This window comes from Electrona antarctica (assembly GCF_951216825.1).
Source record: "Electrona antarctica genome assembly, chromosome: 8".
NCBI lineage: Eukaryota > Metazoa > Chordata > Actinopteri > Myctophiformes > Myctophidae > Electrona > Electrona antarctica.
This window is the reverse complement of record NC_136789.1, coordinates 13,121,182-13,136,748: the sequence shown is the minus strand read 5'-3', so window position 1 is coordinate 13,136,748 and position 15,567 is coordinate 13,121,182. Positions and strand designations below refer to the sequence as shown.

Sequence of the window (15,567 nt, the reverse complement as noted above, 5' to 3'; positions counted from 1 at the left end):
CCTAATAATTCAATATTTCAAAGAAAAGCTGAGATTTGACAGTTTGTAGCGGTCGACAGTACTTGCGCTCTCTGCTTGCGCACTAGTAGGCCATTTATGGCCTACTTGTGTGCAACAAGCAAGTAGGCACTCGACAGAGTCCATCCTTCTACATGAAGGATGAAGGATGATAAGGATAATGTGCAGTTCTGAATTCTATATGTCTGTCTATACTTGGAAACACTGACAATGCCTCTCATCACAACTGTGACATCATTGCCAACATAAAAGACAGAGAGAGCGTTATTTTGTTGCAGTTGCTATTTGTCTGTAACGTGTGTACTACAGGAAAGAGAACGTAATCATGAGTGGAAGAGGTAGAAAACTAAAACTTAGGGCCAAGCCTAAGTCCCGTTCATCCCGTGCCGGCCTGCAGTTCCCTGTGGGTCGCGTCCATAGGCTGCTGCGTAAAGGCAGCTATGCCAAGCGTGTCGGTGCCGGCGCCTCAGTCTACATGGCTGCTGTTCTGGAGTATCTGACCGCTGAGATCCTGGAGTTGGCTGGAAACGCTGCCCGCGACAACAAGAAGACCCGCATCAGCCCCCGTCACCTCCAGCTGGCCGTCCGCAACGACGAAGAGCTCAACAAACTCCTGGGCCGAGTCACCATCGCTCACGGCGGTGTGATGCCCTTCATCAACCCAGCTCTGATAAAGACGAAGAACTAGAAAGCTTGGCTGAAGTAAAAATGAATCACCGTCATTCATTTTAATGAAACCCACAAAGGCTCTCTCTTAAGAGCCAATTAAGCACTTTTGCTTCAAAAGAGTAAAAGGTAAGATGTGTTCTCGCAGCTGGTCACTCACAGTCTAGAGACTCAATTTGCACAAACATGCAGATTTGTGTGAAGACCTCACTGGCAAGGCTTGGAGGTTGAGCCATTGTGTTAACATTGAGAAATCCAAACAAACTCCAGGACAAGGGAACAACATCCAGGACAAGAAATGGATTCCCACTGACCACCAGGACCAGGGTAGGGTCTGATCTTCACTGGCACATCCAGCAGGAATCACATCCAAACATCCAGCAGGAATCACATCCAAACATCCAGCAGGAATCACATCCAAACATCCAGCAGGAATCCACCCTTCGTCTTGTGCTGCATCTGCGTCTGCAGAAAATGATTCCATAATCTTGGTTAAAGTTGGTTTCTTTCTTTTTTTTTTCTCCTTTTTTTTTTACCTTGCTTACTGTACAGTTTGTGATATTTGAATATGTCTTACAAAGATTTAACATGTAGTACAACATGAGGTGTTAAGAATCCAACATAACAGGGAGCCTACACGGGGAAAGATGTCATTATACACCGGTGAATTAAGGAATAAAAACAAAAATAAAAGCAAATAATCGACATGCTCCTCCGCAGTCCAACAGTGGGGGGTACTGGGAAAAAAAATCCACCAACATAAAAAAATAATAAGATAAAAAGGGCCCAGTGGGGTGGTTCACTGAGTAAGAGACAGCTCTTATTTATATAGTATGTGTTCTTACTCGGTGACCCACAGGGTTGCGCCCAACTAAAAAGATTGTTGCCTCTCAAAATCCAACCGGGCTACAATAATCCAACCCCATGTCTCTGCCGTGAGAGTTGGAAGCGGGTTATGCTGACTAACATGGCTCTGGTAAACTCAGGTCAACCGCCTGTGCAGTGAATAAATAAAGACTACTACTGGCGTGTTCAGAAATAGCGCACTGAGCACACTGTGCAATGCAAACTAATAGGCGAGTGCCTTCCGATGTGGTATTTCCAAACGTGCCCTACATAACAGTTGACAAAATGGCAAAACCATGGCAAAATGGCAACGCCCGGGCCTGGCTGGAAACAGAAGACGGTTTGTGGTGCAAAGGCATCTTGATATCCATACAGAGAATTAGAGTGGTTTCACCACTGGCCGGCTTGGAAGCCACCGTGTTTCATTCTGCCTAATGCAAACACTGCCATCTTGTACCTTCTTATCTCCTCTGCAACTGTATCTTTGCCGTCTACTCGCCAGTAGATATGGCCCACACATTCCATCTCCCTACAGTGGATCTTCTAATCTAGGGTAGCAGGTTTAGAGGCACAGTCTCACATTTTAGGACCAGAATGTTCCACATTGCACAGGTGTCCTAAGCCCCAGGAGGTGAAGAAAGCATGTACTGTATATTCTATTTGGTATTGTAAAATGTTATGAGAGTTATAAAGCTCCTTTAAAATTAGCATATTTGCTAATATTTGTATTTATGCTACATTTGTATGTAATGTCCATTAATATACTCTGTCCCATCCAAATAAACCAATAATGTAAAGTAAAGTAAAATTGTTGTTTTTAGATTGTTATTTTGCCAGTAATAAGAAAAGTCACAGATGAATCCCGTCTAGCTGCAAAAAGATACAGGATAAAACAATTCAATACCACTGGCCTTCCCCAAAGTACCACCGGAAGCAGATGTATGCAACAATTACCTTTAATTTAATAATTCATCTTGTTTTACCAAAGCCCTCACCTTGTAATGATGTTTTAGAAAATATTCAAAAACAAAAAAGCACGGAATGTGATGTATGATGATAAGAGCGCCCCTCACTTCACACAAGTGTGATTTTTTGACTTGAGGGGTACTTTCAAAATGACCGGCTCAACAAGATAATAATCTTAGCAATGGGATAAATAGCTTAAAAAAATCTACCTGAGGGGGTTTGGAATAGCGGCAGTGCCGTTCCATATTAGATAACGCACTTGGAATGGGAAATAGAGAGGGAAAATGGAATTCGTAGGGTTTTTTGTATATAACTTTGTAATAAAATACAAACATCTATTGAAGCCTAGTTTTCAAAACCAAGTGTGAAGAGATTACTAATAAAGGCAAGAACATAAAATATTCAGCCCAAAAAAGAAAAAAGAAAAAGAAAAAAGGAAATGAACTTGAATACACAGAATCCAGTCTATTCTTCTCCCTTTTAAAATTATTAATGCCATTGAAACATGTATTTATGCCATAGTTTTTAGCCTAGTTTTCAGTAGCTTTGTGACATCTGGTGAAAACATGAATAAGCATACAAAGATTATCTTTCTGACTTACTGAGCAGTTAACTTCAACTCGTGCATATAATAAGGTCTATGCACAGCAGCAATTTTGGAATCAACTCTTCCCACTTCCGGGCCTCTTCCGACTTCCTTCACAGGTGTCACTGATGATATTAAGGCTCTGTTCCATTCTGGTAAAATAAGAGTCAGGGTTCTGCTATTGTGCATGTTGGCTCACTGGAAACACTCTGCTACACCAGTGGGTCTCAAAGTGTCACCTGCCCGTAAGGACAAGTGAGAAAAGAAACATAGAACATACAATCCTAGAATAAACTAGAACTGCACTCTGTCGAGTGCCTACTTGCTTGCACTAGTAGGCCATAAATGGCCTACTAGTGTGCAAGCAGAGCGTGCAAGTAATGTCGACCGCTACAAATGCTGGCACGGCGCATACACATCAAACGGCGACATACGAAAACGAAAACTATTACTTGCGCGCTCTGCTTGCGCAAGAAACTTGAACTGCACTCTGTCGAGTGCCTACTTGCTTGTTGCACACAAGTAGGCCATACATGGCCTACTAGTGCGCAAGCAGAGCGTGCAAGTACTGTCGACCGATACAAACTGTCAAATCTCAGCTTCTCTGTGAAAGAACGTTTGATCTCTTCGATCTCTCTCTCTATCTTCTAGAATTTTCCTGTGAACACGTGTTTGGGAATAATAAGATCTGCAATCTTCCTCTTCTTTCTGTCTCTTTCAACAACAATTTGCATCGTAGCACCTGACGAAAAACATTACTTGCACGCTCTGCTTGCACAAGTAATAAGTGCTTCATAGTCTACCTAAAAACAATGCATATTCAGTTTGTCTATCAAATAAAGTGCTTCATAATCTGCCTAAAAACAGTGCATAATTCAATTAATCATTCATGATTCAGTTCATCTATCGTATTGATTTCTGTCCTCGGCTACTAGTCGCACAGTAGCAGGGAAAAAACAGTTCGAGAATCGTGTTGTGTGGGTGGAGATGCTCTCTGGCCGGTGGTGTCTCAGGTTGTGTCCTGAGTCCCTCCACACGAACAGAGAGTGAGCAGGATGGTGTGGATCCTTAAGGATGCTCTGTGCTCTCCTCCTACAGCGCTGTGTGTATAGATTGTGTCCATGGCAGGGAGATTTAATCCAATAATTCTCTCTGCACTTTTGACAACTCGTTGCAACGATTTCCTCTCAGCTTGGGTAGTGTTTCCAAACCACACCGTGATGCCGCTGGTGAGGATGCTTTCAACGAGTCCTCTGTAGGCCAGAGTAAGGGGCTGAGGACCAAGTCCGGCCTTCTTCAGCATCCTAATAAAGTACAGCTTTACATTTGGTTCCATTTGTACACGCTCAAAGTTATGGGGGTCCTTGAAATAAAAAGAGTTAGAGAACCACTGTACACTAAATGGAACAGAGCTTTATAGTATCATCGGTAACACCTGTTAAGGAAGTCGGAAGAGTCCCGGAAGTAGGAACAGTTATTTCCAAAATGGCGTATTTGCATAGAGCGTATAGTAAGTAGACAAGTGACGTGAAAAAAGCTTGTATACCAGTGTGCAAGCGCCCTTTTTGAATACTGGAAGCTATTAACATGTACAGTATACATTACTCATGTATGCAACTGGGAACTGCTCCTGAACAGTTCGATATATATATATATATATATATATTGATTAGAATACTAATGAGTGATATCTGTAAGCTTGTGTGTGTTGTGTCGGTGTTGCGCTCTGAAAATAGCAGACCCCCCCCCCCCCCCCTCCTTCACTATAACAGCCGGGAAAACGGCCCACGAATGAACTTCCCATAGCAATCAGAACTGCAGATTCACTCCCAATCTTCCGCGGTAGTCTGATAACTCACCTCTACAGACTCCATTTTAGCCCGTAGCACTTGCACTAGCCTCACCGACCTTAAAGGCATATGCAAAGGCATTAGACAATAGCACTCTATAGTGTAGTGTATACTCATAGTTTCATTGCACAGATATTCTACTATTAGACAGATGTTAGGTTCTATTGTATGACTATATGTCTATGTATTTGATGTATTACCATGTGTTGTTCTTGCTTACTGTAAATCGTTCTGGATTAAGAGTGTCTGCTAAATGCCTAAATTGTAAATTGCATAACTTTACAGATGACTAAAACATGACTAAAACTATGTATTGTATTCAAAAGACTATGACTAAACTAAATCAAAATGTGCTGTCAAAAGTAGGTGTTAGCAGTAAGTTCTACGTGCTGTTTAAGTGTCTCACTCTGCTGCAGGATGAACAAGATGCTCTCGCCTGAGTGTTGAGTGACACTATACATTTTATTATAATATTTTATTACAAATACATTTGTATGTATCATTACAATATGAAGAGCATGAAGGATACAGGTAGCCTAAGCTAGATAATGTGCAGTTCTGAATTCAATATTTCTATATTTGGAAACAATGACAACGCCTCTCAAAGCCTCTCATCTAATCACAATATCATATCGGTACCAACTGTGACATCACTGCCAACATAAAAGACAGACAGAGAGTTCATTCATTGCAGTTCCTTTTTGTCTCTAGCACGTATAGTAAGTAAAGAAGTACAGGAAAGAACTTAATCATGAGTGGAAGAGGTAGAAAACTGAAATTTAGGGCTAAGCCTAAATCCCGTTCATCCCGTGCCGGCCTGCAGTTCCCTGTGGGTCGCGTCCATAGGCTGCTGCGTAAAGGCAGCTATGCCAAGCGTGTCGGTGCCGGCGCCTCGGTCTACATGGCTGCTGTTCTGGAGTATCTGACCGCTGAGATCCTGGAGTTGGCTGGAAACGCTGCCCGCGACAACAAGAAGACCCGCATCAGCCCCCGTCACCTCCAGCTGGCCGTCCGCAATGACGAAGAGCTCAACAAACTCCTGGGCAGAGTCACCATCGCTCACGGCGGCGTGACGCCCTTCATCAACCCAGCTCTGATAAAGACGAAGAACTAGAAAGCTTGCCAACCAAAGCCACAAATCTGCTGAGCAATGCCGATAACGGTAGCAGAAGCTGATCTTCACTGGCAAACAACTGATGCTCTCGGACTCAAGCTGAGGCATCACTTGTTGCTGCTGCCCTCAGACACAGGCGGGGAATGTAGATCTTTGTCAAGACCCTGACAAAGTCCATAGATGCTCAACTAGTAGGCTGAGCCAGGTGATAAGATTGAGAACATAATGTTCAAAATCCAGGCCATGGGAATGATTCCACCAGATCAGCAGCAGAGGCTGATCTTTGTTGCCAAACAAACTGGAAGATGGCCTCATCTCACCCTGTCTGTCTGACTACAACACCCAGAAGGAATCCACCCTCCACCAATGCTGCATCTGAGGGGAGGAATGCAGATCTTCGACAAGACCATCCCCCTGGAGGTTGAACCAAGTGATAACATTTGAAATGTCCAGGCCAAAATCCAGGACATGGCAGGGATTCCGGCCGACAGCAAGCAGAGGATGATCTTTGCTGGAAAACAACTGGAAGATAGACGCAGCCTGTCTGACGTGAGTCACGTCAGACAGGCAGCCACGTCACGTGACCGCATTATCCAGAAGGAATCCAGCCCAGGACAAGATCTGCATCTTAGGGGAGGGCACTAAGTGATTCCATTTTTTTTTACACTTTTTGTTTTAATGTGATACATGGCTACATGACCTACAAACTTACAAAGCAAATGTAACATTTCCTTTGTAGGTCAAGTGTTAATGTATGACATGCTAAGACTCCAACATGACATTAATTAGAATTGATAAATTGCAAGGAATGTTTAAAATGAATACAATTAAAAATTACAAAATAAACAAGAAAACAAACATTTGCAAGTTTATACCATTTTATATTACCATATTTGCAGATACTACACACTCCTCCCCAGGCCAACAGTGAGGAGTGGTAAAAAAAACAATCTCTATACCATTTCAGATACATAAAAAGGGGCAATGGGGTGGTAATCCGCCCAGGCGCTCGGATAAAAAACACTGTTGCCTCTCAAAATCCAACCCTACGTCCTCGTTGTGAGAGGTGGAAGCAGGTCATGCTGACTAACAGGGCTCTGGTCAAAACTGCAGTGGTGGAAGAAGTACTATGTTGCAAGTAAAAGACCGGAATTCAACATTTATTTGAGTACCAAGTACCAAAAGTAGAAAGTACTACGCAAAATGTCCCATTTCACAACTTTTCAAATGTATAACGTTTGTATAATGTACATCTTTCGAAAATAAAAGATCTACAAACTTGAGGGACATATTGTCTATGTCCCTCAAAGTTATTGTCTCCACCAGGCCGAAGGCATGGGGAGAGAGTATGTTTTGCACTCCGTCCGTGTGTCCGTGTGTGTGTGTGTGTGTGTGTGTCCGTCCGTCTGTTACCAGCTAATCTCCGGCACCGTTAACCCCGTCCGTCTGTTACCAGCTAATCCCCGGCACCGTTAACCCGGTCGATGCCAAACTTTGCACACACACTCCCTGGATGCCAACGATGAACCTCTGCCCCACATTTTCCAGAACGGCCTGTTATAGCGCCACCATGAGGCAGCTTTTCACATGTTTTACCTAAAACTGCACCGATCTGCGTGAAACGTTGCATGCACACTCCCTAGAGGCCAAGGACAAACCTTTGACCTGCATTTTCCGCATCTGCCTTTTATAGCGCCACCAGGAGGCCGACTTTTGTAAAACACATTTTTTTATATTACTCCTCCAGATTCTGTCCAAAAATCTCACAAATCGTTACACAGTATCTCTATGGTCATGTGCGCAAGCCGGATCTGTCCGATATTTCATATTCCATCCTAATTGGCTATAATTGGCTTTCACAGTTTGCAAGATTGCCCCGTTTTGAACAAAAGCCTCAAATCATGAACGCAGCGTGCAATTTACGTGAAATCTTTCACACATTTTCTTACTAGGCTGAGGAATATATCCCACCCTTTTCACATCGGCCTGTTATAGCGCCACCAACAGGTTGATTTTTGCAAAACACATTTTTGGAACAAAATGCCTCAAATCATCCAATTGCCATCAAAGGCGTATGAAGAAATTACCCTTTTCACATTGGCCTATTATAGCGCCACCAGGAGGCCACAACCTGACCTGCCCTGGTGGAGACCTGTGCCCCGAGGGGCACTTTTTCTAGTTTCTAATGGTTTGAGCCTGTGATAAAAGCAGTCCTTGTCATTTCTTTTTGGACTTTGAAAGCAGTTTTAGCTGCAGTACCACAATGTCCTGAGGTGGTGGGGGTGCTGATATGCAGATTATTTAATATTTGAGTCATTATAATACTGATGCTAGATAAAACCAGGCTTGTTTCCATTCCATGCCAGCTTGGAAAATCAACAATGGTGGACATTGTAAACTTTGTAAAAGTAGGGTGACATTGATGACATCACGATGAGGACAAAATCAGTTGAGCTGTTCTTGAGAGCAATTTCCATTAAATTTCCATTATGATATGAAAGCCTGATTGTTCAAAATTGGTTAGTTGTGGGGATAGAAAACACACATGGGAGCCCCAAAAACACAAAAGCAATTGAAAGTTGAATTGTATGTTATAGGTCCTTTAACATAAGACTTTTCAAAGATGATAACATTACCCATCTCAAATCCAAACGCAAAACTACAAAAATATACTCCCTTAACTTCATACCGATTAAGGCAATCATGCAGGAAAAAAATTGAGGTGAGATGCTAAATCATTGAAATTCTGGGGCCAATCACTTAGTAACAGAAAACAAACTACATGTAACAAACTATGTAATAAATATAATAGAAAATGTTGTCCCGGCCGAGAGGAGAGTTACATATTGAGAAGGACTGGGAGATATATATTGCTGGGATTCGGATTGGCTCTGTGACAATGCAGGAGGAAAAAAAAGGTCAACTCTACTTAAAATAATTTGGGTTGTGAAATGAAATGTGCTGTTGTGGCTGTTCTACCAGTTCTTATCACTACCAGTCAGAATCCCAACACTCTTATGTTTACAGCGTGGGATTACCAGATATCCAGGTTTATCTGAGCTGGAGCAAAAGCCGGAGCAAAGCCAAGCGTAAAATTTAAGACACTCCGAAACGACAAGGAAGACAGGGGTCTAGTACTGCCAAATCTAAGAGAGAACTATTGCACTGCCCAAATGAGATATACAGTCTATTAGTGCTCCCTGGAGTATCAGGCTAGATGGAAACGCACTGCAATAAATCTGGGTCAATCTCTTCCTCGGGCCAGTCGAGGTGGAAAGGAATACACGGACCAAAAGGGAGACGATTCTATCTTAGAAGAATCATTGAAAATATTGAATGAGATTGTTAAAATAAATAAATAAATAAAACACAAATTTAAAGCAGACAGAAAACTCCATGTTGTCTTGTGGAACACAAATTAAAATGAATTTTGAACTTCAGCTATTTTATTTTCAACATAAACCATAGGCGTCAATTTATTTATGTTTCTGCAAGTGGTTGCTCAAAACATTTGAATGCCACTCCGCCACCATAAACCAGCCTATCATGATTTAGCCAGCGATGAAAACACACACACACACACACACACACACACACACACACACACACACACACACACACACACACACACACACACACACACACACACACACACACACACACACACACACACACACGGCTATGCTATATAGCCTTTACTGTATGTTCTGCAATGAAACCTTTATGAAGGAAAAGAGTCATTATTAATGTGCGATAAATGTGAAAAAAAGAAAAGGAAAAAATATTAACTCTCAGATGTTTTTGGGAGATGTGACTGAGACACACAAAGCCTATTAGAGCAGCGAGCCACAGTGCGTGATCATGTGACATCAAGTAGGACTCACAAACTAGAAAGATGAGCACCCTGGTCTGTTCTTTGTGTTCTTGGTATTGAGAAACTATCTGTATTCATACAAGCGTCTTTATTCAACAACTCATCAACAAACACTGTTCACCAACAGTGGCTGGTGTGATTAATAATCACATACTAAAGTGGATGTATACTTTTGTTGTTGTCGGGAAGAAACCTCTCATCTCCATATTTTGACCTTTTGTGTTTTTGAGTGGTGCAAACCACTCCAACAACCAGCTTTGTTTGTATCCGTGTTTGTGTGTACCTGTACGTGGGGCCCAAAAGAATGAGCATGATTACTATGGTCACTGACATTACGTCAGACCACAGCTGATCAGGCTATATAAGACCTTGCACCACTCAGTTCACACGGGTGTGATTTTTTCATAACAACCTACGTGATAACACTACAGCAAAAAATTGGATGATTCTGAATTTGAATCCTGAAAAGTAACTGTTTTATACATACTGCATTAGGTTTCGAACTGTCAGAGATGATTTGCAAATGGATTCTTTCACTGGCCGTGCACAAAAATATCAGTATTCAATGAGCATGCACATTTTTTTGTAAGGCGTAGAGAAAGGGAATTGGCAGCTGTGGGCCTACTCCTAGAACACTAACCAAAACTAACTTTTGAAAAACTCAAAAGGAGAATTTTGTTTGCAAACGAGACATTTTAAAAAGAAAATTAATTTCAGAAGAAAATAAGTGATTGAAGCGCTGACAGGTGCGTACAAATGAACCTCTTCAAGGTTCTTTCTAAACCAATTGAACATTAGCCTTAACTGAAAAACATGTGTAGATAGATGTAAGAATATTCCGCTGACTCTAAAAGATAGGGGGAATTTGTATGGAAAGCTTTTTTATAAAACACATGGAAAAATAAAAAAATATAAATAATCACACCTGTGTGAAGTGAGGGGCGCTAATATATTAAAGTCCAACTTGATTGATTAGGTGATGTAATGGTGATGTAAAACAAACGGTGCCAACACAAACGCCATTAACGATTAAACGCCATTAACACAGTGGATGCGGGAGAGGGATTTCTACGTGGTTCAAATCTCAAACGTCACGTGCGGGAAGCGGATTTCTACGTTTACCGCATGCTTTTATTGATTACTTTCAATCGTCTTTCTACACACCCGGGCACTTTATCAACTAGCATTGGATGATAGCACAACACTCCGATCACGTGATCGCAAAAAAAAAGAAAAAAATGCCTCACCCCCTCCCTTCCTGAAAACAGCACGAGGCAGCCCAGCCCCCGTATTGTCACTCACGTAAAGGCTGGAGACTCCCATGCATCTCGGGGCAAAATAATGGCTTCAAAACCAAGCTGGCTGCAGTCTTCTTGTTTATCTTATAATATCTTTGTTTCAGGGAGGGGAGGGCTCTCTCATGTGACTTTCAATGGAGGGAGGGGTTGTGTGTGTAATCTGATCCGTGTGTGACTTCAGTGTCTCCGTCAGATTTCTCTCCTTTTTTCTTTTTTCTTCATTTCTTCACACATGGATTGTATCGCCTGTGCGAGCGGTTATTTCTTTATCATGATGATCAACGCCGGTCAGATAGAACATGGCAAATGTGTTGTGTTGTTTGGCAGTAATACTAACCGCCTAAAAACATCGGAGGGAACTCAGCGCGTGCACGGCTTTCCGAGTTTTTAAGTCTGACAAAACCGCTTCTAATTAGCCTTTCTGTTCAAGAAGAGTAGGCTACTACAAAAGCAGGTGTTACATAAAGGTGCATATCTCCAGAATGGAAGATGGTAAAATCATTTTTTTGTTTTAAATTAGAGTGGACAAGTTACGCTTTCTTTTGAGGTATGCTGTGTGATTCTCGCTATAAGAGAACATTTACTGTGGGCCTCAGACAAGGTCCTTCGTTCAATGCATCACCTTTAGCACAGGCGGAATAGCTCTGCTCAAAATGGCCAGCATTCAAATTGTTAACAATAAAGAGACAATATGACGTAATGAGTTACATTATGACAATTACAAAACAAACATTGAACTAAAGACAAATATTAAACCTGTGTATACCCCTCAAAAATGAGGCAAACAGCAGCGATGCTGGTGACAGTGTGGGCAGATATCATCGGATCACTGAGATATTTTCTGGTACTAAACCTAACTGTAACTAGAACTGCACTCTGTCGAGTGCCTACTTGCTTGTTGCACACAAGTAGGCCAAAAATGGCCTACTAGTGCGCAAGCAGAGCGCGCAAGTACTGTCGACCGCTACAAACTGTCAAATCTCAGCTTCTCTGTGAAAGAACGTTTGAAATATTGAATTATTAGGTTTAGCTATTTGCTACGTACCTAGGTTTTAGAGGTAAAAAAGTAGTAACGTAATGTTGTAATTAATACGGATGAGTGACGGCTTTCGATGGTGACGTATATGTCGATCAGTGTCGGGTGGATTAAAGGAAATGCCCCTATGTATATGTATATGTAATTTGTAAGTTGATTAGCGGTAATGTGGTTACTTTGCGTATGCCCCGTTTGATGCGTATGTATCGTAGCAGCATATGACGTCAGGGTATAACTGGTATAACTAGCTCTTAATGATGACGTAATAAAGATGTGGATTAAAGGACCCAATGCCAGGGTGTAATTGGTTTTCGATGGTGACGTAATGACGATATGTTTTAGTGTCGGGAGGATTAAAGCTAATGCTAATGTATGTAATCTGACACCACTGCCATATCAAGCACAAGTAGTCATTACGTCATACGCTGGCACGGCGCATACACATCAATCAGCGACATACGCATCGAAGCACTGGACGAAAACTATTACTTGTGCGGTGTCCATATATGAGCATAATGTCCAGAACCACCTATCTGAATTTTTTTTTTAAATCTTTTGTATACAGAGGTTTATTTGAAAACCAGGGCCGTTTGTTTAGCTGCTGCCCTGCCTGGCGGCCATCCTCTTGTCTCTCTCCTCTGCAATGGTCAGACGGATACCCTTTCCTCTGGGCAGGGAGACCCATGGCTTGTTGCCCTTGCCAATGACAAAGATGTTGGCGAGCCTGGTAGCAAAGGTGTTTCCTGTGGCGTCCTTGATGTGCACCACGTCAAAAGAGCCGGGGTGGCGCTCCCTGTTGGTGATCATACCAACGCGACCCAAGTTAGCGCCTCCCGTCACCATGCACAGGTTACCAGTGTCAAACTTGATGTACTCTGCGATCTTGCCGGTTTCCAGGTCGATGCGTACGGTGTCGTTGGACTTGATGAGGGGGTCAGGGTAGCGGATGGTGCGGGCATCGTGGGTCACCAGGTGGGGGATTCCCTTGGTACCGACCAGGAGCCTCTTCACCTTGCACAGTTTGTACTTGGCCTCCTCGGCGGCGATGCGGTGAATGGCGAAACGTCCCTTCACGTCGTAGATGAGACGGAAGTGCTCTCCGGTCTTCTCGATGCTGACCACGTCCATGAATCCGGCGGGGTAGGTGATGTCGGTGCGGACCTTGCCGTCGACCTTGATGAACCTCTGCATGCAGATCTTCTTGACCTCGTCCCCGGTCAGGGCGTACTTGAGGCGGTTCCTCAGGAAGATGATGAGGGGCAGGCACTCCCTCAGCTTGTGGGGACCAGTGGAAGGGCGAGGGGCAAATACTCCAGTGAGCTTGTCCAGCATCCAGTGCTTGGGCGCTGCCACACGCTTCAGGTGCTTCTTCGGTCCTCGTGCCATGTTGGAGTTTGAGCGGAAAAGTTCTGGTCTGATCAATATATGGGCATATGCTGATGACATCAGGGTGATCAGGCATATCCATATATGGGCATTAAAGGGACAAGGATGACAGATACATACTCAGAGATCTCCATATGGGCATAAAAGGTAAGGGACACAGGTAGAGAGACAGATAGAGATCTCCATATGAATATAGGCACAAAAGGGACACAGACAGGTGGGACAACGGGTACTCTGACAAAGCCCCCGACACTAGGATTCAGACATATCGGTCAGATATAGGCATAGTGAGGGTTGCATAGCGGCCCGAACCTCTGGTAGTATAGTAACCAATTTACACCCACTGTAACAAAGGCTTTCACCTAGAGCTCCATAGACAACAGAGATATCTAGTGCTGACATCAGGTCAATGTATAAACGAGGGGCATCGTCATTGTGACACGCATCCAGTTTACTGGATGCGTGTCAAACCCTATATAAAGAGTAACATAAGATATTTAGGGGAGAGCTAGCATCTGTGTAACTTCTACACTCCTTGTGAGAGACTCCAAAGCCTTCAGCACGAGACAGAATATTTGGCCGTACAACCCAAATATTTAATTGCTGTGACTGCAGCGGGTCCTAACCCAGACAACCAGCTTTAATTGAGTAGTGTATTTTATACACTGTGAGATGTTGTGAGCTTGTATTTCACCATTATTGAACACATTAGCATTGGAAAATGTACTATAAATGTCAATACAGCAATGTATTAATATACATTGTATGTTGATCCTTCCCTATCCGTCCTTCCTCTTTGATGTCACCCTTTTCTCTGAAACCTGTCCATTCAAACTCTAGAGTTATTAGTTAGTGCAGAAGTGCCCGGCAGCCGGCAAAAACTAGAGTTCTCAACAGGCCCGAAAATTAAGGGCCGGCCCTACCTGGGCCCTCATCAAACCATGTACACTCAAGACACTGCCCCCGCTGCCACCCTTAGATCTCCATATATGGAACTGACCTGTTCTGACATTCCATATGTTGATCTCATCTGTCTTCATCAAACCCTGTACACACAAGACACGCTCCATATATGGCCAGTACAGATACAGATTTTTTTTTAAATGTTGTAGTTTAACGCCAGGCACCTGCCGGGGGGCCACGTGCCGGCCCCGGCGTGTCCCGGACAAAAGGTTGGATCGAGGGTTGACTCTCAATAGAGTATTATGTACTTTTGAACACTTAAATTAATTGTATGTATATATACGAGAAGTAGTCCAGTACGTTTGACACAACAACATTCAATTGTAGTTAAGTATTTTACTCAGACTCAGACTTGCATCATAAGCCTAAGGAAGGACATCTGCAAACTTCACAAGGAGGCAAGGAGCTGGTTGAAATGTTACCTTAAGGTCAGGACAGTGGCTCAACATCATAGAGGAAATACACTCCATAGAAAAATGGACTCATCCAAGGACTAAAGCTGGGTCCCAGGAGCCATGAATGATGCTGGGTAAAATGTCTTATATCAGAGAAAAAGATGGCTTGTGTACTCAGCTGGTTGGAAGATAATGAATCAATGGCTGTACAGAGTTTGTTTTTCTTTTAAATACCACAAATAACGAGGATGTTGTGTTAATATGAGACATCTATCAAATTAAGTCTTTCTGTTTATGTACAAAATATGAACATACATTTCAACACGTCATGTAAGTCTGTACAGGAGGGTTAATAATCAATATTCAAAAAATTTAAAAAAATTATAAAAACATGGTGTGTTTTTCTAATGTCCTTGAGGGTTTGGAATGTTGCTGTAATGAGATATGTTTTGAAATTCTCATTAAGCTTGTTTTTTATGAAACCAGGATTCCATGAAAATAAGGTCTCGCATTTAGTGTGTCATACTGTACTATTTAAAGGCTCATTTCAATATTATTATATTAAATAT

General features: G+C 42.6%; 3 protein-coding genes across 3 annotated transcripts; 2 read left to right on the top strand and 1 right to left on the bottom strand.

Moving 5' to 3' along the window:
- Window positions 1–343: 343 nt before the first annotated feature.
- LOC306928109 (histone H2A.J-like) lies at window positions 344–706 on the top strand (the record flags this gene model as incomplete). Its single annotated transcript, XM_079508029.1, has 1 exon — window positions 344–706. One exon carries the CDS (start codon window positions 344–346, stop codon window positions 704–706), a length of 363 nt encoding a protein of 120 aa, XP_079364155.1.
- Window positions 707–5,683: 4,977 nt separating this feature from the next.
- LOC306928108 (histone H2A.J-like) lies at window positions 5,684–6,046 on the top strand (the record flags this gene model as incomplete). The annotated part of the gene is made up of 1 exon (XM_079508028.1): window positions 5,684–6,046. The coding sequence occupies one exon, from the start codon at window positions 5,684–5,686 to the stop codon at window positions 6,044–6,046; it is 363 nt and encodes a 120-aa protein (XP_079364154.1).
- Window positions 6,047–12,812: 6,766 nt separating this feature from the next.
- On the bottom strand, window positions 12,813–13,655 carry LOC306928314 (small ribosomal subunit protein eS4-like). Its single transcript, XM_079508332.1, has one exon. The coding sequence runs from the start codon at window positions 13,638–13,640 to the stop codon at window positions 12,849–12,851; it is 792 nt and encodes a 263-aa protein (XP_079364458.1). The 5' UTR covers window positions 13,641–13,655; the 3' UTR covers window positions 12,813–12,848.
- Between the last annotated feature and the right edge of the window lie 1,912 nt (window positions 13,656–15,567).

Bases quoted from the DNA above. Each gene is read 5' to 3' on its own strand.
- LOC306928314 (XM_079508332.1), bottom strand. From the start codon at position 13,640: ATGGCACGAGGACCGAAGAAGCACCTGAAGCGTGTGGCAGCGCCCAAG.